A 26,790-nucleotide genomic window follows, 5' to 3' on the forward strand; every position below is an offset into this window, starting at 1 on the left:
AGAAAGATGGAAAGTTTTTTCCCCTTTAATTTCAGATAAAAACGTGACTAGTATTAGTCAGAGGACAGAGCTCTGTGAGAGATTTCCAGAGCTCCCCAGGAAATACCTTGTTTGGATCATAATTCCACACAAGAACTTAAGAGCATGTGATTTTTGATCCATTTAAGAAGGTCTTCATTAATGCTCAGTCCTATTAATAGACTTAACAGAATGTCACATAAGATGAAGTTGAACGTCTAAGGGAAGTCTGAATATTCCAAACTGATATCATCAAAAAACATATTAACAATCAAAATAAAAATAATAATTTTACTAGACCTGTTTGATACAAAACTGTGATGACTAGCAATATTTTTGCCCTTGCTCTCTATTCCCTACTGATTTGAATCAGTAGAGAATGGTGGGGGTGTGAACAAGAGTGTCAGTACTATGGAAAGTTTGTTCCATTGTACTGCTCTCCTTGCCCCATGGCAGAGTAGCTATACCACGTTTCTACAGCTGATGGTTAGACCTAACTCTATACTTTTATTTTTTGGTGCTACTCAAATACTGAAGCTAGCATACCGGCTTTTGTTTCTCGCGCTGTTACTCTCTCCTCCTGAGGGTTACTGTTGTTTAATAGATACCCTGATAGGGTATCTGCACAGTGCAAAGGGTCTGATTCAGAAGCACTTTGTAATCTGACTGTAAATATAATTCTGATCTGAGGTTTTGTCGTGTGCTTGGTGCTAACATCTTCAAAATTGTAAATTCTCTCCTGGGTAGAAGCAAGTTGAAATTGCTTTTTTTGGAAAGTAGGATAAGAAGAAAGGAGACATGGGGCTGACACGCATGCAAACCAGAAGCAGCACTGAAAAAAGTGCAATTTTATGTCCGTTCAGTTATGTTAATTTTAGTTGTGTGTAGTTCAGTCTTTTATGTGCTTTTATTTTGTTTGAGTAGCTGCCCTTGGATAGATGTGACCCAGAAAAAGACATTTTTTTCAGGGATTCTCTCTCCTTGCCCATGTTTTTGTTCTTGCATACTCATTTTTTGTCCCCAGAAATCATTTGCCTGAAATAGTGCTTTATAGATTCTAAAAGTCAACATAAGGGGAGGTTTGACGGCACCAGCTGAATGTGAGAGGAATATAGGTAAAAGGCAGGGAGCGGCCTTGCCCAGAGGAGCTCATCCCATTTTTCACATCTGTGAACCTTGATTCTTTGCCTTTGACTTGGCAGAAGTCCTTCCATTAAGACAGAGAAGATCAGGGATCCTTGTTTAGACTAGGAAGACATATTGAAGTTGCATTTAAGTTAACATTAGCTAAGTACAACAGCCTAATTTCAGCTAATTTCATACTCGGGAGAATGCTAATGAGTAGCCACCAAAATCAAATTATTAGCAATTACTCTCCAATTTTTTCCATTTTTAAATACTGTGTGACTGGGTAAGCCTTATGAAAGCCACCCTTCTTAAGAGTTTACTGAATATCAGGTTTTATTAGTTACAATCACATTTAGTGATTCTGAGTTATTTATTGACAATATGGTATGTATATGTGTTTTAGTGAAGACATGTATATTGACTGACAGGAATCAAAGTTTTGAGGTAGGTAGCCCATGAATCTCATGCTCTTAAGAGATGCAAGTGCATTATCTCATTATAGGGTAACCTCTGCTGAAATAGATTCAAACCATGTTTCACTTGTTTTTGTCATCCTAAATGTCCTGGGGGGTTTTCATAAAAAATCAAGCCCCTAATGTCTCAAACATTCTGAGAAAAATGCATTACCTGAATCTTACATAACTCCACACTTATTTCTTAAATATCCTTATACCTTGGCAATCTTTATGCCCCAAGGACCTCTGATGATATCCTGAGAATCTTTGTTTTGCAAAGTAAGTGTTTGACATTTCACTTGTCTTAACACAAGTTCTCCTAGGAAGGACAATATTGCATATTGTCTTTATGCGATAGTCATGTGTCTGAAGGAACCAGAGACAATAGAAATGCTGACAAATTAAAACTGTGTTAAGAAAAGAAAAAAAAAAGTTTGTCTACTTGTAAGAAATAAATTATTTTGTCCTTTTTATTTTGTTTTGTTTCTGCTTGCATGAATGCTAAAATCCAGGTGAACTGATTTTGCTTCCCTTGTTGTTTGCATGGATGTTTATCTGTGCTTGTATGTAACCTTTGTTCTCATGTTCTTTTGATGTTGGTCCTATATTTATACATATGCACCCAAACTAGGTGAAAGTTGTTCTGCTCAGTCAATAAACACAACTTTGCATTCCTTTTGGTTTCTCATAATCTCCAGGCCCTGGAGGAAATGTAATTTGGAAGTTGAGGGAGGGTGTGTTTCTGTCTTTAGATAACTGAAGAGAACAGTCTGGCTCTGCTGCAGTAATGCAATTTTTATCCATCCATATTCACATTTCCAGTACACCAAACTGAAAGACTCAAGAATTCATAGAGTTTTATCCCTATCATATCTATAAAAGATAGACTTCTACTGTGTATTCCATCTTTCCTGCTTCGTGAGTCCTATGTTTTTCTCCGCTGACCATTGCAGGCTGAGCACTTTATTACTAGAGGTATTTCTTCAGCATAGACTTTGTTCATGTTGTATCTCAGTTTTTATCATTACTAGATGTTTTAGTGTATGTTGCTATTCATTCCTCATCTCAGGGCATTGACATTTTTCTCTCTAGGAGAATTCACATGACTGATAAGCCTTTGTGCTGTCTATAATGATCAATTACCTTTTAGCTAGTGTGTAAATACACTGCTTGTGCTTTTTGGGCAGGTGCTCTGTCTGTCTGTCCTTTGCATGCTGTGTTCCTAAAGAATCTGAGCTGAAACTTTGGAAATTTGCTTTTGAAGCAAACAGTGACTCTGATTTTCATCCCAAGTTACTGGAAGCATTGAAAACTGGTCACTTTAAGCCTGCACCGTGATGCTCTATCCTCTGTGTCAGAGAAGACCCCCAACTCCTCAATGTCATACCAGCTGCAAATGGTCTTGTCTTGTTCCTCAGCTCATCTGTGGTTCAGTTGCACCGAGTAATCCCAGGTCATTAGGAGGAGGACCGAAGAAGGTTGTGGAGGACTGAAGCACTTCCAAGCAGAGTTTTTGGCACTGAAACTAATGGTCCTGGCTCTCCTGCATCAAGGGAAAACCAGAGTCAAATATTAGTGATAGTAAACAGTCTTCTGTTCCAAGCAGCATAGCCTCGAGTCTTACCGATTCATTTGGTACTATCTGAGCTTGGGCTTGCTTCACTGTTGTCTGTTCCACGTGCTTTGAATCCTAAACTGAGATTTTATGTTTGGTTTGTGCAGGGTGCTGCAGGTTTTGGTGAAGTTAATGTCTTTCATTTATGCCTCTGTAAGGACAGCCTACAGCACCAGCTGTGTCTGTTTGTGATTCTGGATATCATAGCTGTTTTCTTTGCAGCAGTTCACACCTCTCTTTCCTTCCTGTCTCAGAGAAAAGAGGAATCATTGAATGATCTGTCTTTTTAACCTCCTGAGATTTGTTCAGGCTCTGCCTCCATTTCTATCCATGCCTGTACAGTAGCAGTCATCTTCTGCTTCAGCTGTGATGGTGGGCAGTGAGTTTCCAGCATGCAGGAGAGTTGTTAGTGATAGGTTCCTCAGGAGAGAGATGATTTTCATATAATTTCCTCTTTCTTGCCATATTTCTTCTAGTCAAGGGGAAGCTGAGGCTTCTCATTCATCCTTTAGGTTATCTTTGGACCGTTCTGTTGTTGAGGTGACATCATCACTATTTTTTAGGGAAGACATTGCCCATCATGCTTTATTGACAGCCAGATAGCTTTTCAGGATTCATTAAAATATATAATTAGATTCCTTTAATTCCCTAGAAAAGAAGTTGATGCTGATGACAACATTCAGGACATTCTCTGTCCTGAAGACACTCTCGATGACCGTGACAGTTTCTGTGGGTGAAGCAATTCTGTATGCAGTCCAAATGTTGTTGTTTTCTTACCTCTTACGTGGTCAACTGGAGGAACAAATTTACCTCTGGAGACACTATTTTTGTGATTATAATTTGTTTTCCTCCTTGTTTGTGGTGATGATTATAGAAGGAAAAAACCCAAGCAAGCTGCTTGTTGAAATGATCATTTTGGAAAAGGAGCTGCCTAATCAGAGTCACTGAGCTTTGCCTAGAAATGTGTGAAGCTTTATTAGCTCTCTTAACTGACCAGTGAATTTGTGATGTTGTATATCTTCATTCTGCCTGTGTATTTAAGGGAGGACTTATTCCCTTCTCTACTAGAGATTTGTTGGATAGCCAGAACTTATTTGAAAGCATCCTTGGACACTATGGATGACCCCTAATAGCCTCTCTTATTTTACATACTTTTTAATGCTTGAATACTGAATTGCAAAAAGACATATGGTCTTTGACTGAAGACTGGTTGTCATTTTTTAGGTCCCTTGTCAACCAAGAGCAAGTGACACTAATTCTTTCTTCTGCAGAGACTACAGGATCTTTCTCTGTTCCTTTCCTGGAGCCCTACTAGTTGGGGGGCTGTTATTATTGCACAGGCCTTCTACAGATACCAGTTCCTCTTATGCGCTCTTCTGCCCATCAACATTCTTGGAAAAAAAAAAATGTCACTCTATCAGTCGAGGACACTGTTTCGGTGTGGAGGAGATCCAAATCCTCTGGTTGATCACCTGTACAGTATTCTTTCCATAGAGGGTTTTTGTGCAACCTCATTCTAATTTCTGTCCCAAAGTAGTGTCTGCCAGGGAATTAACAATTTTCATCCCCAAACTGAATGTTGGAAGCTGAGATTCTTATTTCATCCTCAGCATTGCTAAAGATTTTTCTTTTTACACTGGTAAACTCCTTTCAGAGTTTGTTTGTCTTAGTGCTGAAAGACACAAGGTCTCACCCATTTCTGTGCAGATGGACAAGCTGTTTTCAAATTATACCAAGTCTGTTTTGGAGACAACAAACATTTCCAATTGTCACTGGACTATAATCCATCAGACCTCAAGTCCTATCAGTTGTTGGGAATGCATAACATTTGTCAAGCAGCCATCTGGAAGCTCTCCATACCTTACATAACTTCTCCATGCCAAAAAACATGCTGCTGTAGAAGCACCACCAGGGATGTAGCATGTGGCAGAGTGGATTGAAATTACTGTGTGAAGGATTCAGAGGCCCATCTCTGAGGAGGTGTAAGTCCATGACTGTTAGTGGTTAGTCATGCATTGAATGTATATGAACAGTTTTTCAAAACAGAAAAGGAAGTTACTTTAACCTCCTCTGAGGTATGCCATCCAAACATGCATTTCCGCTGCCCCCCATCCTTCCAGGTATTCCCCTTTGTTGGGATCATGCAACAGAACGAACAAAAACAATCTCATGGTTTGCTACCTTCTCTGTGCATCAGGTGTGGTGAAAGAAGCACAGGACTGATTAAGAACAAAAAATTGTTACCTAGCTTTGAATATTAATATGTTGTGAATGTAAACCTTGAGTGCACTTCTGCATAGCTTTGGTTGCTCCTAAAATGAGCTTTCTGTTACCTTAAGACTGAAAAATAATCTAAATATAACCAGCGTTGTTATCTGGCATGCTGCCTTAGAGCTCACTTAACATATATGGGCGTCCCGCTGTATTTTTCCTTTTAGTGATTAATTCCTGCATTTTTGTTTCTCTGTTATGCTTTAAATTATTGTGTGTCCATATATCAGTCCTTTGGCTAGTTAAGGTGTCATTTTATATGGCCCAGAAAGCACACTGGCAAAGCTGTTGCTCTTCCTTTTTTTGGTATGAGTTTTAAATGCTGCTCTATCTGAATATCTTTTCATTGTAAGGATCTGAATATTTCTCTTTTCTCTCCTATTCTGCTCATTTTTGCAGTGCACGCTGTTGAGAGTAAGTGTTGCTGTATCTTTGTGGGTTTTTGTTTGGTTCCCCCCCCACCCAAAAAAAAAAAAAAAACCTGTTTACTACAGAACTAATGTAATTTCTATTATTTGCTGTGTCCATAAATCTCCTTTGGGAGGACCTGTTGGTCTAGGCCAGGATTTGAGAAGATTTCCTGAAAGCTAAAAGGAGAGCCATCCCAGGTCATTCTTCTGTGGTAAACGAGGTCACCAGGTGGAAAAGGTTGAGAATCTTTGTCTTAAATGATTTAAATGTATCACTGTTGGAGATAATGTGTTGGTGGATTATTAGTTGCTCTGTGCAGATAATGTAATTGATGGGGGCATGATGACATGTCAGAGAGACCTCTGCATTTTGAAGTCAGATGGAATGATTATCTCATTTAATCTTACTCGTACAACAGTCTGGAGAGTTTCTCGTGGGAATTCATGCACCAAGCCTGCTAATCTCAGAATACTTAGTAGGAGGTTTTACGAGGGTTTGTAAGACACTGTATTTTTTTAAGGATAATCGTGGTGATTACAGGTTGAGATGTGATGTTTTGACTTCGTAACATCTGGTAGAAGGCTCAGGCTCTTGGCTTTGTTCACTCCCTAGCCATGCTGCAACATTTTCTGTCTTGCTCCCTATCCCTTCTTCACTACCACTGTGCTCCTGTAAGGTATTTTCCTCCAGAAAATTCAGCCCAGTTTAAAAATTGATGGCCTGACACACCTTGGAGCAATGTGTTTGGGTAGTTGTGTCTTGGGTTTCTTGCAGTCTTAATGTGTTTCTTGACAGTCCTGAGTGGCCAGAAGTGCTGTTTAACCCTGTTTTACAAGTAAAGGACTGACTTTCCGAGTCTAAGGAGTCTTTGTGGTTTTTCAGGTCAGAAATGCAAGATGGGCAGAATTCTTCAGACAGAAAGCAGTTCTTAAAACTGTGTTACTAGAACAGTGAAGAAAACTAGGTTATATAAAACCAGACAGACTTCCTGACAAAATGTTTTACAGATCTCTATTTTACCAAGCTAGGCACTTAGCTGCAGTTATGGAAAAGAATGAATGTGGTTTCTTTTTCAGAAATAAGTCTCTGGTCCTAGCTGACAGTCTTAAGATCTTCTGTTCTGTTTCCTCATTCTGTTTCTTCTCTACACAGGCTAAATAGCCTGTTGTTTTATGTTAAGCAAACTGTGGCTAGCTAAACATTTCTCTACAACCTAGAGTGTATACACATGTGCTTTAGCATAATCGTCAGTGATCAGAGAAACATAAACCAGTGGTCTGGTGGAAGACTGTTTTAGAAACTGAATATATAAATCATGCTTTTTTTGCAGAGTTGCACGTTTATTGGAGAGAAGTTTTATAAAAACTAATTAATTGGCATTTTATCTGTGGAAGGCATAGTAAAACAGTGTGGGGAAATTTTGGATAGCCATAACTGTTAGAATGGGTCACACACAATGTGAATCTAGTATAACAGGTTAGTTAATGACTGGTCTTTCTCAGGTGCTGCCCTTGAATTACTCTGGTACTGCGCTATTACTGTAAGATTTGTCCACGTTACTAGTACTCAGCTCCCACTTCACATTCTAACGAATATGACTGCCCAAGAGTTAAAGCTGATAAACACCATAATCCTGTGTAGGGTTCTAGGAGCACAGCTACCAAGAGGAGCGCTCCTCTCACTCTCTGTGCATTGCTGCACTGATCCAGCCCAAGTGTTTGTGCAGCTCTGTGATTAACCCTCCTTTGGAGCTGCTCTGTTTGGAAGAATAGCCTCACATAAAGCAATACCTAGATTTCAGCCTGCTGTGTTCTCTCATGACCGAAAGGGTGGGACACCAGTGAGCCGTCAACAGAAAGATGTGGGGCCAGAGACTGTTTTCTTCCTTTGGCAGTAGGTTTAAATGCAGATCAACCAGAGCCAGGATCTTTGTAAAACCTTGTTAATTGAAGGTTAGCCTGCTGGTGTCTGTACAAAAAGCAGTGGGACTTGACACTTAACTGACGGCCTCAGGCATTTAACAAGTACAAATAATACTGCAGCATGAAAGAGGATGTTGCTTGTAACTGTTACAAAAAACACCCTAGCATAACCCAGAGCCCACTTCCCCCTTCGTTCCTTACCCTGCCCACCATTGCACATCTATTTCCAAATTCTTAATAGGGGTTTCTTTTCTAAAGCCAGATGAGTTCTTTGATCCACTTGCCAGCACAGGCACACAAGCCGCTCTAATAGCAGCAGTGACAGGTCTGCACACTTGTTAGAGACAGCAACAGATCTGAAGCTGGTGCAGCTCTGAGATCTTTGTAATGCGGAACCGTTGCCTTAATTCCAATGCCTGCAGCCTTAGTTTCTGAGTATTGAACATTTTAACTGTGAAATGCAAGGGCCTCTCCCTAGGTCAGTGTTAGGAGGAGTATAGTTTAGGCTTAGACTTAGCGTTTTCTTTTCTCTGTTTTGCATGTATATCTCTTTGGGTTTAGTAAGAGTTTTATATAAACACAGGTAACGCTTCTGGTGTTTTATTGGAAGGTGCTAATGGAAAAAAAATAGTTCACAGCATACTAATGTTAAATAAATGTTTTAAACGAGAGGCTAGTTCCAATCAGTTCTTTAGCTTTGCAGCCTGTCTTGTGCTGGGCTGTATATCAGAAACCCTTCAAGGCATCAGCTTCCTAATTTTTGTTAATAGTGTAGCAGCACTTGGTGATCTGACTCCATCAGCTCCTAAAAGAATAGCCTTCGATTTTTGAAGTGTTTTTCTTTGCTAAGGCGAAAGGTGAGGCCTGACTTCCTGAGAATGTGAGTTTACCTATTAAGTTATGCCACAGCCTCTGGCTACTTTAAGATGAATGTGTGACTTTGGATAAACCTGGTAGGAGCAGTGCTGAAATCGAGTTGTAAGTTATATTTTTCATCCTGAGACTTCAGATGTTTCTGGCATTTCATAAAGTCATTTAAGTAGCCAACCAAAAGATATCCATTGCTTATATCTTTGCCAAATCCCTTCTGGGGGTGTGTGGTGCTGCCAGTGGCATCATATTGCTCTGTGCAGGAAGGACAGAGAGAGGGTAGGCCAAATTCCCCAGTCACCTTGGCCCCACCAGTGGTTTGCAAATACCCTGCTCAGGCCATCCCTCCAAAGACTTTTCCTTTGTGTGTGTGTTCTCTGGGCAGCAGTAACAAGGCTGATGGGCAGACCACTGAATGTTGCTAAGGTGATGATGATTTCTTTAGGGCACTTCCATGTGATAGGAAGGCACATGGTCTCCTCAGTTGTTTAGGTCTGTTGTGCTTCTGTGTTTTGCAGTAGTTAGAGGAGTTACGTGTATCAGGTGGTGACTGAGACGACAGTGAAGTTTTCCTTGCTTGCTCCTGGGATCTTGTTTTTGCCCTAGATTAAGAATACATTCAGGTGAGGACTGAAATACCTAATGTGAAGTAACTCCAAATTAAAGTTATTTTCCTTCACTCTAGCAGTGGTTAGTCTATGTCAGGAGAGGAATTGCAGCAGTTCTGTCTATCACATGTCCTCCTGCAAGCAAGAGAGAAACCCAGGCAATTTTCTTGCCATTATAGATCACAGTGGAAATGAGAGGAGCTCCCGTATAGGCTAGCATAAGGTAAATAGATATGCTTGTTATCACAGTTTGAACTATATTGTTAAACTATTTTTTTATTACAGTTCACGATCTGCAGAGCTTCGGACTTGATAATGTAAGTGTTCCAAAGATAGTGTTCTAGTTCTTTTGGTCTATTTTCCTTCTGGATTTCCCTCCCTTGCTGTATTGAGATACTAGTGTACTGATCCTGGCCAGATTTGGCTTTATGAGTCTGAGCAGAACCTGGGACCTGCTTTCACAAAGGGCTCTGAATTATGTTCTGGGACATCTGCATGTTGCTTGACAAGCCTGTTCCCCTCTTCCCAAGACTACATTGCTTCTTAATCTGTGCTTCCCAGTTTTCTAAGGTTGACATTTTCACAACTGCTTCTGGACCTGTTGGAGTTTACTTTGTGCTAGGAGGAAAGCAGATGATGCCCATACCTATGCCACAGAGGCAGCTCCTATGGCAGGGAAAGGAGTGGGTGGGAGAGCCTGCTCTGTAGATGGCAGGGAAGGGCACCAGAATCTGGGGATTTCCAGCAGGAAAATTCCACATCTTGGAATCTCCCATGAATAAAAAAGAAGAGCAAGCACCTTGGAGTTTATTTTGAGGACATGCAGAGTAAGGGAGGACCTGTCTCTGTTCCAGAGCCAGAAAAATATACAGTTAATTAACTTTAGGCCCCTTTACCTTGCCCCTCAGATGCTGTGCAGTTGTTTGACTTATTAGCATTTCCATTTCAGATAAACATGACGCACTATATTAAACATCTCTCATTTGGAAGGGATTATCCAGGCATTGTGAACCCTCTGGATGGGACAGACGTCACTGCACAGCAAGGTAAAAGCTAGCTGAGAGAAATTGCTTTTTTAACTGTATGTATTAATAAGTGTTAGAAGAGAACAGGAGTGAAGTTCCCAGTCTTTAACAGGAACCCTGACAGCGTTTCATAAAATATGGACTCCTCCACCTTGTGCTCTTTATGCAACAGCTGCTTCCATTCATGTGGAACAAATCTGCCAACATGTCTTGGTTCTGTGACCTTTCTGAAAGATCTCTCTTTTCAGTGTTCATGGATGCACAACAGCAGGTACAGCATATCATTATGAAGCATTTACATCAGGTGTAGTTCAGGGAGCTGCAGTAGCTACTGTGTGCAGTAGGTGATAACCAGAAGATCCAGGATAGAGAAAAAAGACCTAATAGATAGTTGCTGGAGAGCCGTGGTATCTGCCTGACCTTGATCTATCCAACAGTAACAGCTGAACAGCTGCAGTGAAGTTGAAATATTGATGATGTTTTCTAGACAGCTTCAGTTTGCTGGCGTGAGAAAGGCAATTCCCTCCTCATGCTACTGCTACTCAAACTATAATCTCAGTTTATTCACAGAAACCTGCTTGTGTGCATTTTGCATGAAAGATCCTGACAATACCACTTTATATGCCACTGCAGAGATTAGTTATACTTTTTAGATCCACTGAAGTCTGCAAAGTTTGTCTTTGCAGATACTTGGGGTGCTGCTATATAATAAAGCTTGGAGAAAGAAATAATTTGCTTTCAGGTGGTGGTTAATCCTACATGAATCCATTCTCTTAAATTTTCCACCATTGATTTTAATTCTTGTACCCAAATGGTGCTTAAAATAAAATACAGAATAATTAAAAGGTGTCATAATGCTCAATACAGTTGTGATGCCATAGTTTTTCTGTGGAGTAACACACTCTCTGAGGGGGCCCATAACTGGCTGGTAAATTCTCTCTGTAGGCTGAAGCTTTCCATCCTGGGCCTCAGAGAACCAGCTGGCAAATTCTTGAGGAATTAAAACTGAAGATGTGTTCCGGAAAAGAAGTGGGAGAAGTAGATTGCAGGTCAAATTTATGTTTATTGCAGACCAGCTAAAGATACTATATATGAGAATTACTACTTCTGTAGAAATGGATGAATAATCTTCTCCTCTAGGGAATTTCACAGAAAATAGGTTTTCAAAGTGTATTCCTGCCTTCTGTTATCCTTCAGAGAACTGAAGTAACAGGCTGGTCTGAGGCAGCAAGAGGAGTTCTATTTTTTATTTCACTGTTCCAGATCTTCTTTATCATTTCCTAATATGATAAAAACCATGCTTCTACAGGAATAAACTAGTGTTAATTGAAGTTGATATAGAGTACACGTTTAGAGTTGAGCATATCTTCTTCGGGCTATGCTGTTAAATACAAAGGCTTTCATGTGCTATAATAAGACTTTTCAAGAAGTTGTACTGGTGAAACTGTAGCAAGATAACTGGTTTCTAGAAAGTTTTCCATTTAGTCAAGGCCAAAATGCTGGTAGTTTTGGTTTGATTGGAACACAAATGAGATTCACTTCGGCAAAAATATAACTCATGTCAGACATTAAGTTTACTGTCCTTGAAAACCTCCAGTAGCATCGTGCAGAAAGATGTTCCCTGACAAGTTGAACAAAACCAATTTATGGTCTACCCAGCCTGTCGGTTGAGCTTTCCAGTTCTTTGCCTGTTACTGATTGTGTCTCTGTCTTTGCTTATAGCTTCCATGATGTTTCAGTATTTTGTCAAAGTGGTCCCCACGGTGTATATGAAAGTAGATGGTGAAGTAAGTACCTTTTTTCCCTATTGCTTTGGCAAGTGAAAGCCTTCAGACATTCTTCTCATATTCTGACACTGACCTTATATGACCTCTGGTGGAAGCAACACAATCTGTTCAACTTTCTTCATAGCACCACCGCAGCAAGAATAACAATTTCTATGGTGTGATGTTATCTGTAATGTTGAAGCAGTGATGAAGCATATTTCAGCCTCCTCCATCCCACCTAGATCAAAGTGACCATGCCATTTTCATCATGTTCCCTCATGAATCCCTCATTGTCAGGAGAAGTGAAAGCAGCAAGGACATCCTAAAACTGTTCTTTGAAGAATAACTCAAGATCAGCTTGTCTCCAATTTAAAAATCCCTTTAACCTCCAAAAGAGCGTGGCTAGATTTCTAGCCCTGCTCTCAGAATATGTCCTTTTGGGACAGGTAGGATAAACAAATTACTGATGAGATACCAAGGTGAGACAAAGATCCTGAGAACAGGGACAAACTTACTCTTCCTTCTGAAGCTAACCTGAGGGAGCAGAAGGAACTGTGATTTCTTTCATTCTTTTGGATATGTTTATTTTAGTTGCCATAATTCTGCAGGGGATCTCAAGAGCTATGGAGAACCTCTTTAAAAAACAACCAAACCAAACCTGTCAGTTATTATTATTCGGGCCCCCCGTAGACTTAGCACAGCAGAATGATGTAAGCTGTTACGTTTCTTCTGCAAAGAAGACACCAGTAGAGGGGGCAGCCCTACTGTTGTACAGACTTCACCACCAGTGCTATCCAGTGTACTTACTTAACACTGTGAGGAAGAGATAGGTGCCACATGCCCCAGTACCTCTGTGAACATTCATGTACAAGATGGCTTAGCTCCCTAGCTGTCTCCCAGGTTTTGGGTTTGTATCTTCTATGCTGCATGTGTGGTCCATGCCCAGCTTCACTTTAACACCAAACCAGTTTCCTCTGAAGTGAAACCCAAGTGTGGTTCTGGGGCTTGTTCAGTGCAAGGACATGGGGACAAAACTACACCAGAATTTGACTCCCTTGTTCTATTCAGTTTTATAATGCTATGCAAGCGCCACAGCACTGTGAACCCTTACCACCTCAGGCTTTTCACCCAAACTCATGTCACTCTTGGGCATGTACCACATATCCTTGCAATCAGAACAACCTACTACTGCACGCCCACATAACCTTCATGTTGCTTTAGGCACTTTGAAGTGTAAATCACTGGCAGGTTATTAGTTATATCAGAGGCTGCATAGGAACCACAAATCTGAGGAGCCACACAGCCAAGTAGACACAATGCAGACATTCAAGTGAAGCTATCCTAGAGCAGTGTGGGCAGAGCAATCTAACAGAATTCATCGGAAAGGTAGACCTAGTTTGTATTTCTTCATCTGCTGTGAAGATTGAAATTGTTTGTGAGACTTGGTTCTTGTGATAAATCCTTTTCTGGATCACTCTTTCTTCAATCCCCTGCCTAGAAAGAACACATCTGTTCTTTCCTGAAATTTGGGTGGAAGTTACCTGCTATGAGGTGATACTGGGAGAACCTTCAGACCATGTTTGAAGTTCATTCTGTTTGGATTCAGGATGCTTCTGCAGTTTCTATGGATGATTGAAATTCCGGAAGTACAAAGGATTTGTTAATTGGAGCTCTCTTCTTATGGCCACCTCACAGCCTTCTGTTTCTCTTGATGAAATCTCACGTTCTACTGTAGAGCTGTTGTTCAGTTTTCAACAGGCTTCTCCTGTCAAAATAATTGTTTTTTATTAGTTACCAGGAGAGGAATCCATGCAGTTCATGGTGCTCATACTTACGGTAACTGTGGATCCAAGTGTGCTGTCAGATGTATACCAGAGGCTGTGTTATGCATTCAGTACTTGGAACCCCCAAATGTGGAATTTGGTAAAGAAACTGGATAGTATCTTTCTCAGCATGGATTGTAATTTGTGTCACATAGCTTATTAGGGTTGATAGGACATAATTTTATTTTACAGAAACCAAATTTATTTGCTCCAAGAATAGGACTGGTATTAACAATATATAGAAGGTGTGCAGAGCACAGAAGAATGCTGCAGGGTGATCTTCATTTATATAAAGATGGGCAGTCTGTGTCCTTCTGCAGCCCTGTCATTCTCCTGCCTTTATGTATTATTTACTTTCTTCTCACCCTTGAATATATATAGTTTTCTCACATTGGTGCTGTCTCCTGAAGTATGCTTAAGCGACTGCATTTTGGTAGAGGATGCCATGGACTTGGGGTTCAGGTCAAGAGGGACAGCTTATGCCATTACTTGTCAGCAGAGACCAAAACAGTCCAGCCTGGGGACTGATGCATCACTCATTCTTTGGGTTAGCCAGGGCTTTAACTGATAGTCTGTAGTAAAAAGACTGGATCCTGATGGTGCTCTTTATGACCCTTTGTAACCACTGTCAGTCCTCCCGCAAGTGAATGGGCTGGGCTACATTGATGTGGTTCACTGGACACATATTTTAATAGCCTTTCCTATTCCTCCTTAACAAAATAACTTTTGCTGTGTTTGCTTCCTGCTAGGTGGTAAGGTCTAACCAGTTTTCAGTTACACGACATGAGAAGATAGCCAATGGGCTACTAGGAGACCAGGGTCTGCCTGGTGTATTTGTGCTGTATGAGCTTTCACCCATGATGGTGAAGCTGACAGAGAAACACAGGTAAGAGACACTTCAATCTATTTAATTCACCCTCCACTGATTTTTGTCATTTTGCATAGCTTAAAACTCTCCTCACTTAGACACAACAGTGCTAATGCCTGAAAGTCATGCAAGCCCCTTCTTAGTCAGTGGAGAGGAAGAGGCATTCCCAGATGCCTTTCCTTGACGTGTGAACACCTGAAAGGGATTGGGGTTTTTCTGATATTATCTGAAGCATTTTAATCCAGTATCAAGATGGAGAAGGTAGTTGCTGCAGCAAGCAGTAGTCTGATATGATGGTTCTCGGTTCAGATTAATTTCCTCAAAGTCATATTTAACGGGAAGACTAGGTTTATATAGCATACCCATCTTACCAGCACCTACAGCAGCACACACAGTGATCCAATCTGGTTACCTACTCTGCATTTGCTAGAGTTTTTCTGCATGTCATAGTCAGTGTGGAACCTATTTCTTCTTTCAGGGTCCTCTGTTAAGACATATGCATGTAGTTGCAGGGGAATGGAGGGGTTTGTAGCTGTCCAGTCTTTTAGGATCATAATGAGGTACAACTAATGTCTGTACCTTAAAAGGTATTAGCATGTGCTTAGGGATTTTGTTTTTGTGTTACAGCAGCCTGCTGCTCATTTTCTGGGTAGGAATGGATAAAATCTTAGGGATTAAATGTCCATCCTTTAGGTTTATAAATTCAGTACTTGCTTCTTAGTGTTGCCATTGAGCTTGTTAGAGTGCACCGCTCTAATGCTACTTAATGCTGCTTATTAAAAGTATCAGTGACAAACTCCTCTCTGTAGTCCGTAGGGGTCATTTAATTGTTAAACCTGTTAATTGTCAGCTATTAGTATTTATATAATGCATATTTATGTGCTATGATAAACATTATAATTATGAATTAGTTTTTATTAGTTAATTGTTACTTGTCTGACATTGGTATCTGAGCTCTCAATGGTTGTTCAAATTATTTTCCTCATCCTAGGTCCTTTACACACTTTCTCACGGGAGTTTGTGCCATCATTGGAGGCATATTTACAGGTATTACACCTTCCAATCTTTTTTTTCTTTCTAACATCTTCATGGCTGGTAATAAATCCCTGACTGATGAGGAGATACAACTTCAGCCTTCAGAAGGGGCTGTAGCATGTTCCACAGAGCCATGGGAGTGGCATCAGATTGTTATTAGCACCGCAGACTTTCAAGATGCTGTAGATGGTGTAGGCCTATCATTTCATTTTTATGCTTTACAGGAAAATTTGTTTTCAAACAATGCAGTCTTTCACTTGCTATATCAGTGTGTGTATATTGCTTTCTTGGCCAGCTTGGGTCTGTAAGCAGATAGTTGCTTTCATGTGGAACCAAAGCCAGTAAAATCTGCGAACCCAGGTTGCCCTGGGCATAGGCATCTTGGGGGTCCCAGACTGTGTTCCCAGACATAGGAATTCCAGTGAGTGCTCTGCATGGACTAAAAGTAGCCCTCACAGCTAGACAAGGTCCTGGAAGGCTGTTCCTGGAGAGCCACTTGAATGTCTGGACTTTATTCTCAGTACTGGCTTCTAGAATAGCTAATCAGTATCTGCTCAGTTCCATGTGTGTGACAGAGCCCAGCTTTGGTCCAGCCTTGCACACTCCAGCTAATAACCCAGGGAGCTCTGAAACGTAGTCAGAGATGTTCATATGGTTGTGAAGGGCCAGCTTGGAGATCTGGTCAGCAGACCTTACTGAACCTGAGAAGTCAGCTACTCTATCACCTAATACCTTTATCTGCACAGTTTTCCCATCACCTCAGGTGTCAAAGTGCTCAGTTAACCTGATACTATTCAACAGGATTTCTGTCTGTAAAAAATTTCAGCATTCATATTCATTTCTGTGGTTGACTCAGGGAAAGGCTTTCAGAAATTATTTTCATGACAAATGCAAGTGCCCTCTAGCACTGATTAGGTTTGACAGCCAGTTCATAGTATTTGCTGCCATACACCATGTTTAGACTCTTTATATTCTAGATTACAGGCAAATCAGCTGTGTAACAGTTTTTGTGTTACAGCATCAAATTGATTCCACAAGTAGAGATAATTTCAGGGCAAAGCAACCACAAAAGACAGACATCTGAAGCGTTACTCGAAGACCAGACATTAAGGCAAATAATTCCGTATTCTACAGTAATAAACAGAAGACTCAGATCCCAGTTTAGCTGCTACTTTATATACAGTATTGTAATATCATGTAATATTGTAATATGAGGTGCTAAATAAAAAAAAAAAAAAAATTAACATGCAGTTTCATAAAGGCACTGAAAATACCTTCTCTCTCTTGTACCCTGTGTTCCCACCGTGGCTGTAGCTCAGGGTTTTCTGGGTTTTGTGATGCAGTAGACACATTCTGAGATTTTTCTGTGGTCCCAAACAAGCACTAAATTAATAAGCTCCTTCAGTGCTGGAGAGATTTGGGGAAAATACTGTAGAAAGAATTAAAGGCATCAGTTTGTTTTGCTTTCTGTCCTTGGTGGGGTAAACATTGCAATCTTTGATAAAGGTCATTCATCAAGGGCAGCATTGGGTAGAGTAGCTTACCTTTACAGGTTACTGTGAAATGAGCAAGAAATGGGAAACATGCCCTGGGCAAGCTAGGTTAGGGCAGGTCTCATGGCAAAAGCTCTCGGCATCAGCTTCCCTTCCAAACTCTTCTCACTCATCAGTAACTACGTGTGACTTGTCCTGTCTCATCCTCTGTAAGAGAGATCTTTCTGTCCTGATGAGATGAGGACCTTATTCTTCTGAGCAGCAGCAACTGTTTTGTCTGGGGGAGCTAGAATTCCTTTCCACTGACAGAAGGGTTTGTGTTTTCTTTCTCTGGGAGTCATTCTCTTTTTGAGGCACGTCTGACTTGATCCATCTCTTTTTTCCTTTTAGTTGCAGGATTCATTGACTCCTTGGTCTATCACTCAGCACGTGCCATCCAGAAGAAAATTGAACTTGGGAAGACAACATAAAGAAGCAACAACCTCACCCCGCCAAAAAAACTCTTAAAGAGAACTAAACAGATTTCTCAAAACCCAAGTGATCTTCTGAGTGCACAAGAGAAGAGGTTTGGAGTTACCAGAGCGCTCTTATTTTACTGTCCCAATAATTCTTTGTTTGGCATTGATTTGTGGATGGAACTGCTTGAACTTTGTTGCCATAAACATTAGCCATCTTGTCTGTCTATGCAGACCCTACTGTTAAAACCCTTTTGTCCATGTTCATCCAGCTCTGCCCCCCACCCCAAAAGAGATGCTGAATGGAGATACCACATTCTCCAGTTTGCCTCCAGGAATAATGTACTGTACTATCATGATACCTGGAATAGATTGAAGTTGCCATCAAATAATCTTTCTAGCAACACCATCTAGCTTTTTAATTTTTCATAACCATGTTTGAGTGTGCTGATGCTGTATGCCAGATATCTGTGAAAATGTGCTGAATACCATGCACTTTCCTTCCGGCTGTCCTGGGCAACATGGTGAGACCTAGCACTTAGGATCTTCTTACTGTACTGTGGGGCATTGCAGTTGCTCCAGATTGCTGCTCTTACAAAAGATGCAAGTTAATATTTCAGCAGAAGAAATATATGGAGTTTAATTTTTAAATTGGACTGTGTTTATCACTTCCCCCCTGAAATAAAGTCCATCCTCTTGTGTTTTGATAAAGTACTTGGAAGAAAAATCAAATTATTTGAACTAATCCTGGTACTGATTTGGAAATCGTAATTAAAAAACACACCTGCATTCTGGCAAAGTTTGTAGATATCATGATGATGGGTTTGTTTTTTTTTTCTTTTTAATGATCTACACAAGTGAGTAAAGCACATAGTATGTGAAGTTATATTGGGAGAAATGTGAAAATAACAAGGAAAAATAAAACATTGTGGATTCCTGTCTCTTTCTGAAGCAAAACAGACTCATTACTCTTAAATCTCAGCTCTGAATTTGCTTTGATATAGACTCTAAACTTGGTCCAATCAATTGGTCCAACAGTACAGAGTGAGTGTAACAGGCACAGGATCAGATGTCAATCAGAGAGAGAAGCAATTTGAGGTGTGGGGAAGGAGACTGATTAATCTCCAGGCTAGAATATTGAAAAAAAAACGGGTTTGTAAAAAACCCAAACGTTTCAAACAAGGATATTTAATAAAACTCTCAGGTCAGGATCATACAGTACTACTGCAACATGAAAAAGGGGACATAGTGTCTATATGTTTTATCAGGAACAAAATGTAATGTGAACACCTTCAGTTGCTCAACAGCTTTGTAACTAATAATCGTGAGGGGGAAGATGAATGGAAATATTGCAGCAACAGTTTAATCCACAGTTTAAACAATTCCCAGCTAATTGCTTGTCTTGATAAGAAAGCTGGTTACTTGTAAACCTCAAAAAAACATTGGAGAGCATTGCACAGAGCACTGCTTAGCACCTAGAGAAAATAGAGGGAACATGAAGGGACAGGAAAGTGCAAGACTTGTACTCAGTGTGGGAAACTGGATATAATGGAGATGGGAAACAGAAGACATACAGAAATGGAGATTCTACCTGGAGAGGTAGAAAATCAAAGAAGCTAATAGTTAAGTAATACCAGGCTTCTACTATAAAGTGGAAGCTTATGAGTAGGAGAGATTTGGTGATTTTAATAGACTGGAAGACCACGTGACTAATAGCCATGGAAAAGCTGAATCTGATTCAGGGATGTGTGTTTGTGATTAGAAGTGGGAAAAGACATCCTGCTAACCCTGTGCTGGAGGATGAAACCTCCTCTGGGGAGCTCAGTGTCCAGGGTCTGCAATCTTGTTCTGCTGGGTGAGGCTGAGATAGATTGTGCTGTCATTTCTAAGCAGCAAGGACTCAAAAAGTAAAGAAAATATTAATAATATTCACATGTGTTTTCAAAGTTTATTCAGCGTAAGATAATTTCAGCTGTACTTGAGTTTGTTGTCTACCGACTTGGCATGCTTGTTTTTTTTTCCTTTCTTACTCTTCTTTGATACAATTTTTAAAATCTTTCCTTAGTTATAAAAAGACAGGAAGGGAAGATGCCTCCTGCCCAAACAACAACTACGAACCTCCCCCCAAAAGCCATCAGTGAAGTATCAGTTCTGTCATGCAGCCAGCTATGTTTGAAGAGCTGCTGTCACCACCACTGCTGTCACCCAGCAGTTTCTTGGCCACTGCAGGGGTAGGCACAGGCAGCTCACAGGCTCCACACCCACCGTCAGCCCCACTGTCTCTGCTTTCTCTCTCCCAGCCAGCATGGGTAGGGCCATGCGCTCCCTGTTTCCTGTGAAATCCAATGTCTTTGGTGCCACAGGAGCATGTCACCTCCTGGCACCCACAGTGCCCAGCACCAAGAACCTGGGGATCACAGGGTCTGTGGGCCGGGGCTTGTGGCAGCTCTGGCAGAGGAGTGGGACAAGCAAGCTAAAGAGCTGTGGCAGCTGCCAGCGGTGCAGGGGACTGCCAGTTTCTGCACTGACAGCCTGGCTTCAGCTTCTTGGAAATGCATCATTTGTAGAATAAAATTCTCCCTTCAGCTGCCAGTCTCTCAATGATGCTGAATTCCATGTCAGCATCATGGACCCTCGTCCTCCGGAATGCTCCGGACCAGCGGTTTTTCTCCCAGTAGTGGTGCCAGTTCCCTTCACTGTCTGCTCCAAAGCCAAACACAGAGACCTGCGCACATGCCAGGAAGAGCCGTTGCTGTGCTGGCACTCAGTCGGCCTGAGAGCACACAGGCAAGTGGTGCGGTGCTGATGTGGTGGCAGTGCTCAGTCCTGCTGGTGACACTCACCTGCTGGCAGATGTGCAAGGCAAAAAGCAGGGCTGTGAAGCCCGTGGAGGGGTACCGCCCCTGGCGCTGCATCCAGTTGTCATGGATGTACTTGAGGAAAGCTGGGCTCAGGATCAGCACCTGCAGGGGGAGAGGAGGAGCCATCAGCTGCTCACTGTGCTGAATGGGACAGACAGCTCCCTCCACCAGTGCAACCATCAGCCCTCTCCCCCTCTTGGCTCTGCCCACATTCTGCCGAAAAAAAAAAAAAAAAAACAAACAAAAAAAAACAACACACACCAGTCCAGTCTCTGCCCAGAGGAGCCCTGCCTGTCCAGGAGGAGCTGAAGCACGCGGAGCCCTTACCTTGTTTCTGTCAGCTTTGATGAATTGTTTCACTCTCACGTATGTGCTACAAAAGCCAAAGGACAGTAGTGAGCATGGGGCACTCCCACTCCCAGGGCCTCTCCCTTGGAGGTGGGTGGTTTGCAGAGGGTGGCTGTATCTGCCAGCACCTGGCCCCATGGCATGCCCAGCCCCTTGGCTGGCCCAGCAGCATCCCTTGGCCTGACTCTGGGAAGGGGCACATCAAGCCCATGGTCCCACAGTGGGGACATCCGCCACCACCCCACTCATGGGCATTAGGGGACTGCAGAATGCCCAAGCCCTGTGGGGTCAAGTCAAGTGCCCACTTTCTGAAACAGTGGTGGAGACAGATGCCAGGACCCTCACCCAGGGGCCCTTCGTCCCACCACAGCCATGGTGCCAGGACCCCAGTGAGGCACCCGAGTCCCTGGGACCACCCCCTGCCATTCCTAGTGTCTCCAGCACAAGAGATGCCACCCCCTCCAAAGCTGACGCACTGTGTGAGCTCTCCAGTAGAGAAAGCGCTGGCCACCCACTGCAGGTCCAGTGGCTTGAAGGGGACAAGGACGAGGTGGACACTGGGCCCAAGGTTCACTGCGCTCTCTGGGTACATGAAATGATGGGTTGTTCTCCTGCCAACATCCAGCTCAAAGCCGGTGATTTTTGCTCTGTTCATCCTAGGGGATAGTGGGGAAGGGATGTACCGAAATGAAGGTGCGTGCTGCACCAGTCGCAGGCTGCTGGTCCCATTGGGCAGGGACACCAGCTCGCTCTGGCCAGCAGCAAAGAGGGGACATGACTGACACAGGGCTAGTGTGTGCCCCAGGGTAGGGGGCTCCATTGCAGGGCTTGTGGTGGCAGATTTCACAGAGTGGCCAGGGGCATGACAGTATCCCAGGGAGACAGGGAGGGGCCAAGCCCGTTCAGGTCACCCACCTCAGCACCCAGTCATGGGCATCAATCCGCAGCCCATGGCTGGAGCCCTTCAGCCGCCCTGAGTTCCCCACCACCGCACAAGTCCTGCAGCGAGATGAGTCCCACACATCACTGGTCGGGGTTCGGAGGACAGTGAAGAGCTGCTGAATTATGGCCTGGAGCTGGCCCCCACGCTGGGGACCTTGCAGGGTCTGCAGGAGAAAGGGCAGCAACAGGCAGCATCAGGGCCCTCAGACTAGTACCCCTAAAGGGGGACGGAGCCCTGGTCCTCCCAGTGGAGCCCTAAGTCACGGAAAACCTGATGGACTATTAGGAAAAGCGTGCAGGACAGCACAAGGTCAGGGGGTGTGATGAGCTGGGGTCCCTGCACCCCCTATCACATCCATCCAACTTGACCTTGGACCTGCCCCACCGCAAACAGATTTGGGGAGCCCAAGAAGAGCCCCAAGCTCCCACCCACACCCCCACTCACCAGCCACCACTGAACCACATCAGAGGAGAGCTCATGGGCTGCGCTTGTCAGCAGAGGCCCCATAGCCATATTGTAGCGGGCATTGAACCATGCAGAGCTGTTGGTGCTGACAGTGCAATGGGCAGCAGGAGTGTCGAAGGAGGGAGCCCAAGGAGAGGAGCCAAGGCCATCCGTGGGGGCTCGGAAACTTTGCCACAGGACCAGCAGCAGGCACAGGGCCAGCACCACCCATGTGCGCCTCTGGCACAGCATCCCTCATGCCACCTGCAGTGAGATGTCACAGGGACCAGTGGCAGTGACACCAAAGGATCCCTTCCCACCCACTTTCCCTGCCCAGTCTCCTGGGACACCCCTTGGCTGCTCACCAACCCTGCAGGTACCTGAAATAGCCTGTTAGATGTTTCCTTTTCAAACCGTTCAATGTCTTTATTACTGTGCTCTGCTTCTGGTAGGGCTGCAGTCAGCATGTCCTGCACGACGGTCTGATCTCTGCCTGCAACACTTCTAAGGTCTGCAAACTGACCTGTGAGCAAGCAGCACAGCATTGTCACCAAACTCTAGCTCCCTTAGACAGTAGCAGCTACCCACCCGCAATGCTGTGCTGGCAGCGAGCCCTGCTGCCTGCTCGCCATGCACACTGGTAGGGTGGAGCAGATGCTGGGCACAGAAGTCCCCTGACCTCCCCTTCACCACAGAGCCCGCAGACACATTGCAGCTGGCAAGGCACTCCCTCCCCAGTGACCCTGGGGTTTTGCAGCTTCAAGGGCACTGAATCATTGCCAGGAGGAAGGAGCAGGAGGTACTAACTGCCATCTGTGTGCATGAACCTTTCTTAAATACCCATATTTAAGTGACATTTATATTCTCCATCTACAAGCACTCAGGTAAACCTAAAATCAGGGGGAAAAAGGTTTTCTCATCCTCAGGGAATTCACAAAGTGCTTAGGCTCTCTGGACATGACTCCTGTGGGCCAAGGCAAGAGTGAGGAGCAAGGATGCAGGGACAGCTTCCATCCCAGGATCAGAAGTTACTGCAGCAGGTTTGGCAAGGGGGGGGCAGAGGATAGAGGGGCAGGGAAAGGTCCCCTCTGTACTGGAAAAGCTGCTCCGGTTCACTCAGGAGCACCCTGTGCTTCCCCGGGTCCCCCAGGTGCTCTTGTGGGGCCACAGATCAGCACAGGCTTTGTTTCTCCACATTAACCATTTTCTGCAGCTCCTGCAGCACAGACGTACCTGCTTGCTGTGATATCCAACCAGCTACACTCAAATCTGACCTACAGGACATACACCTGACAGCAAAACTGCTGCTCCTGGGGGTCCAAGCCAATGATTAGAGCTGGGAGATGGGGAGTGTGGGGGCATGTGGTGGTGTTCGGATGATCCCAGGTGGTCACAGCAGGTCACACTCCCCTGCAAGCCTGCCCTTCCAAAATGCAACTGAACCATCACTTCTTCTTGAAGAGAAGCACAAACAAGCCACCACCACTGCACAGGAAACGCAGCTGTGGGTGTTACCAAGCAGGAAGGGGCCATGAAATGGCAGGCTTTTGTCTCGCAGGCTCAGGGTTACCTGGAAGGCCCCCAACATTCTCCCTGCCAGCTGCTGCAGATCCCCATGACTTAGTCTTTTGCCCTTCTGCAGCAGCCACGAGCATTTGCCACGGTGGAGGCAAAGAGCATCCATCTGATGTGCTGACTGGGCCAGGATCCAGCAGTCTCTCAGACCTCGTGGAGACTCAGAGGTTATTAAGCTGCAGCCCGTGGAGGGGGATGAGCTGGCTGGTGGCTACATGGCCAGTGCCAGCAACTCCATTAGGTCCAGAGCCAGTGGATTCAGGCAGTGCAGTGAATATTTCATGAAGCCTTTTGCAGTCGTCTCTTGCTAGGGAGGGCAGGGCTCTGGACAGGCAGGGTTGAGCAGTCCTGTCTCCCTGCCTGTGCCCATGTGCAGCCCCTGCTCCACGGACAGGACTTCTTCACCCGCACCCACACCCCCATAGTGGCTGAAATGCCCGCCCCCAGCCTGGTGCCCAGAGGTGCCCTCACCTTGGGGTTCCCCAGCTCAGCGCCTTTGGCCACAAGGTACTGGGCACAGCCATGCAGCTGATGCATCAGGCTGCGCCCAGTGGCCACAGACCTGTCCCCATCCCTTCTTAGCTCCAAGGGACACCGTCAGGAGCTGCCCAGCCCCGCACCCAGGAAAGAGGCTCCCATGGCATCACAACACCCTGGTCCCCAGTCAGCCGTCCCCAGGGCCCCTCACCTCCTCGGAGGAATCTCCACTGAACAGGGCCAGGCGAAGGCGATGCTCCCGGGCTCAGCAGCCTTGCCAGTGCTTGCTGTAAGCTGCAACAACCACCACAGGAAGAGGAAGTGTTTCACCATGACGTGGGGGAGAACAGAGCCTTGCAGCAAGTGGCACAGTGAGGTCAGGGCTGCTGTCCCTCCTCCGGCAGTGCCCACCATGCTGGTGTCCTGGTACAGCCCTCCCACACAGCCCAGCACTGCGGTGGCCACCAGTCCCACTGGAGCTGGATGCCAAGTCCATGTTCCCAGGGCTGAATCAGGAAATTAATCATTAAAATGTTCTTCTGAGGGTGGAAGAAACTGCCTGAAGTGGAATTACCCTCCTGCCCCTATAGGTCCTGCTGGGATCACTCAACTTTTACCAACACTGACACCAGCAACACTGAGGTCTCAACAGCCTCAAGCATCCAGCACCTTACCAGCCGATTTCTTTTGCTCATCTGGATGGGATTTTTTTTCTCAGAGTGGACAGAGGAAGGCCGTGAAATGTGCCTCAGCAACTGGAAAAACACAGCCAGTAAAGAAAGGCCATGCAAGATGAATTGCGATTAATTTTATCCAAGGGGCAGTCACATCTCTTTACTCTGATGCCTGCAAGGAGATTTGGTGCCTGAGGGAGAAAAGAAAAGAGGAAGGAACTATAAATTCAGACTAGAACAGCCCTGCAAAATACAGAGCAACAAAGAGCCAGTGATTCTTGACAGTGGGTTCAAAGGGCCTGTCCACCATTGCTGGGAGGCCAGGCAGCAAAAGAGCAATACCCTGAGCTGTCACAGAGCACATTTTCTGGAGCACAAACAGTGAAACCTGGGTGGGAGGAATGAGGGGACGGCACAGGCTTGCGGTGCTGCTGACTCCACAGCACTTGTTTGCATTTCCAAGCTCACTGCATGCTCAGCACTCAGCAGAAGCCCCTTTTCACAGGGTTTGCGTGCCAGCACTGGTCTAGAGCCATGCAGGGCACTGTGCTGCTCTACCATTGTTTCCATTAGCACTGTCAGAGCAGGGGGTACCACGGGACAGGCAGCATGGTCAGGGCAAGGCAGGAACTGGGCATTTGGCAACAGAGTGGCCCAGGCCTGTTTCCCACATGGGGAGGTGTCTGGGGCAGGAGCATGTGTGGAGAATTTAGGTTGCTGTGTTCTCTCCATTTTCCTGGTGAAGGGATCCTCTGGGACATCCCGGCACTGCTGGCAGCCTATGGGAGGAGTGGGCAGTGGGGACAGGGATGCTGGGGCAACAGAGGTGAGGGAGCCAGCAGCCAGTGAGGCCATCGGTGCAGATGGGAGCTTGGGGAATTGCATTTTAAGCAGCTGATCAGATCTTCCTTCTTGAATTGAAACAACTCCCAGTCATTGAGCACATGAGTAAATGAAGCAGGGAAGACGAAGACACCTTGCCTGTGAGGCTGTACTTCATTCCACCCTTTCTGCTGGGGGAAATAAAAGGGAGTGGTGAGCATGGCACAGGGGCATTCAGGGAGATGAGGAACTGGCCCCGTAACAGCTACCTTTGGTTGCCAAGGAAAAGATGGAGAATGGAGAAACATGCAGAGCAGCTGATGACAACAGGTGCCACAGTCATGGGACAGAGGCAAAAGAGGGATGGAAAGGGGATCATGTGCATCTCAGCGCTGGTCAGCATACACAGGTTCATTCACCCACCAGCTGCTGTCCTTTTCAGTCTGGTAGCTGGAAAGGGGAGGGACTGGGGACAGGGTGAAGAGGGACAGTAGGGGGGAAGGGAATGTGGCCAGGAAGCAGAAAAACATAGAATGGAGGCTGGGGTGTGAAGTGAGTTATCCAGAGGTGGAAGATGGGCTGTGCAGCTCCAAAGTGCCCCGAGAACTGCCAGCACTAGGGGAAGGATACAGCTGCCATGGGTCATGCACTTGGCACCTTCTGTCTGCCCACATTCCCCATACTGCTGAGCTCTGCTGCTATGAGGCTAGTGCCTACAGGTGCCTGGAGGCCCCAGAAGACCTCCATCCTGGAGCACCTAGGGCTGCTCCTGGCAGCGCTCACCCCTTTGTCAAAGTGTTGTGCTGTGCAAGTCACTGCCTCAGTCCCCAGCCTGCCACCCTTGCCTGGGTGTGGAGAGGGGGGCATCTTCCTACCATGGGGC

General features: G+C 44.6%; 2 protein-coding genes across 9 annotated transcripts in view; one reads left to right on the top strand and one right to left on the bottom strand.

Annotated features, from left to right (window-relative positions):
• The window catches only part of ERGIC3 (ERGIC and golgi 3), a 29,987-nt gene extending 11,281 nt beyond the window's left edge, over positions 1–18,706 (top strand). For 2 of the 4 annotated variants that reach the window (XM_042800769.1, XM_042800771.1), the window contains 7 exons: positions 5,887–5,901; positions 9,584–9,615; positions 10,248–10,344; positions 12,046–12,110; positions 14,662–14,798; positions 15,772–15,827; positions 17,699–18,706. In XM_042800769.1, coding sequence (XP_042656703.1) covers positions 5,887–5,901; positions 9,584–9,615; positions 10,248–10,344; positions 12,046–12,110; positions 14,662–14,798; positions 15,772–15,827; positions 17,699–17,778 — 482 coding nt within the window. In that variant the 3' untranslated portion in view covers positions 17,779–18,706. The remainder of the gene's footprint in view (positions 1–5,886; positions 5,902–9,583; positions 9,616–10,247; positions 10,345–12,045; positions 12,111–14,661; positions 14,799–15,771; positions 15,828–17,698) is intronic. The other 2 variants (XM_042800770.1, XM_042800772.1) reach the window with 1 other exon arrangement.
• A 991-nt stretch (positions 18,707–19,697) lies between these two features.
• On the bottom strand, positions 19,698–24,708 carry LOC104368326 (CMP-N-acetylneuraminate-beta-galactosamide-alpha-2,3-sialyltransferase 2-like). Of its 5 annotated transcripts, XM_032992915.2 has the most exons (8): positions 24,623–24,708; positions 22,740–22,882; positions 22,360–22,623; positions 21,888–22,078; positions 21,449–21,628; positions 20,952–20,997; positions 20,607–20,726; positions 19,698–20,488 (listed from the first exon to the last, which is right to left on the bottom strand). In XM_032992915.2, exons 3-8 carry the CDS (start codon positions 22,609–22,611, stop codon positions 20,321–20,323), a joined length of 957 nt encoding a protein of 318 aa, XP_032848806.1. In that variant the 5' UTR covers positions 22,612–22,623; positions 22,740–22,882; positions 24,623–24,708; the 3' UTR covers positions 19,698–20,320. The 5 variants fall into 5 exon arrangements, with proteins under 5 accessions (XP_032848806.1, XP_032848807.1, XP_042656700.1 ...); XM_032992916.2 differs by lacking the exon at positions 21,449–21,628; XM_042800766.1 differs by having other exon boundaries at positions 20,607–20,997.
• Between the last annotated feature and the right edge of the window lie 2,082 nt (positions 24,709–26,790).

Source organism: Tyto alba, unplaced genomic scaffold, assembly GCF_018691265.1.
Source record: "Tyto alba isolate M040663 unplaced genomic scaffold, T.alba_DEE_v4.0 Super-Scaffold_33, whole genome shotgun sequence".
NCBI classification, from domain to species: Eukaryota; Metazoa; Chordata; class Aves; order Strigiformes; family Tytonidae; genus Tyto; species Tyto alba.

What these genes read in the sequence shown, in the direction of transcription:
- LOC104368326 (XM_042800766.1), bottom strand. Translation starts at nt 22,611, where the DNA reads ATGCTGTGCCAGAGGCGCACATGGGTGGTGCTGGCCCTGTGCCTGCTG. An exon ending in GCCCATGACTGGGTGCTGAG is followed by an intron (nt 21,629 to 21,887) that starts GTGGGTGACCTG and finishes ACTATCCCCTAG; the next exon opens with GATGAACAGAGCAAAAATCA. An exon ending in TCTACTGGAGAGCTCACACA is followed by an intron (nt 20,998 to 21,448) that starts GTGCGTCAGCTT and finishes TGGCTTTTGTAG; the next exon opens with CACATACGTGAGAGTGAAAC.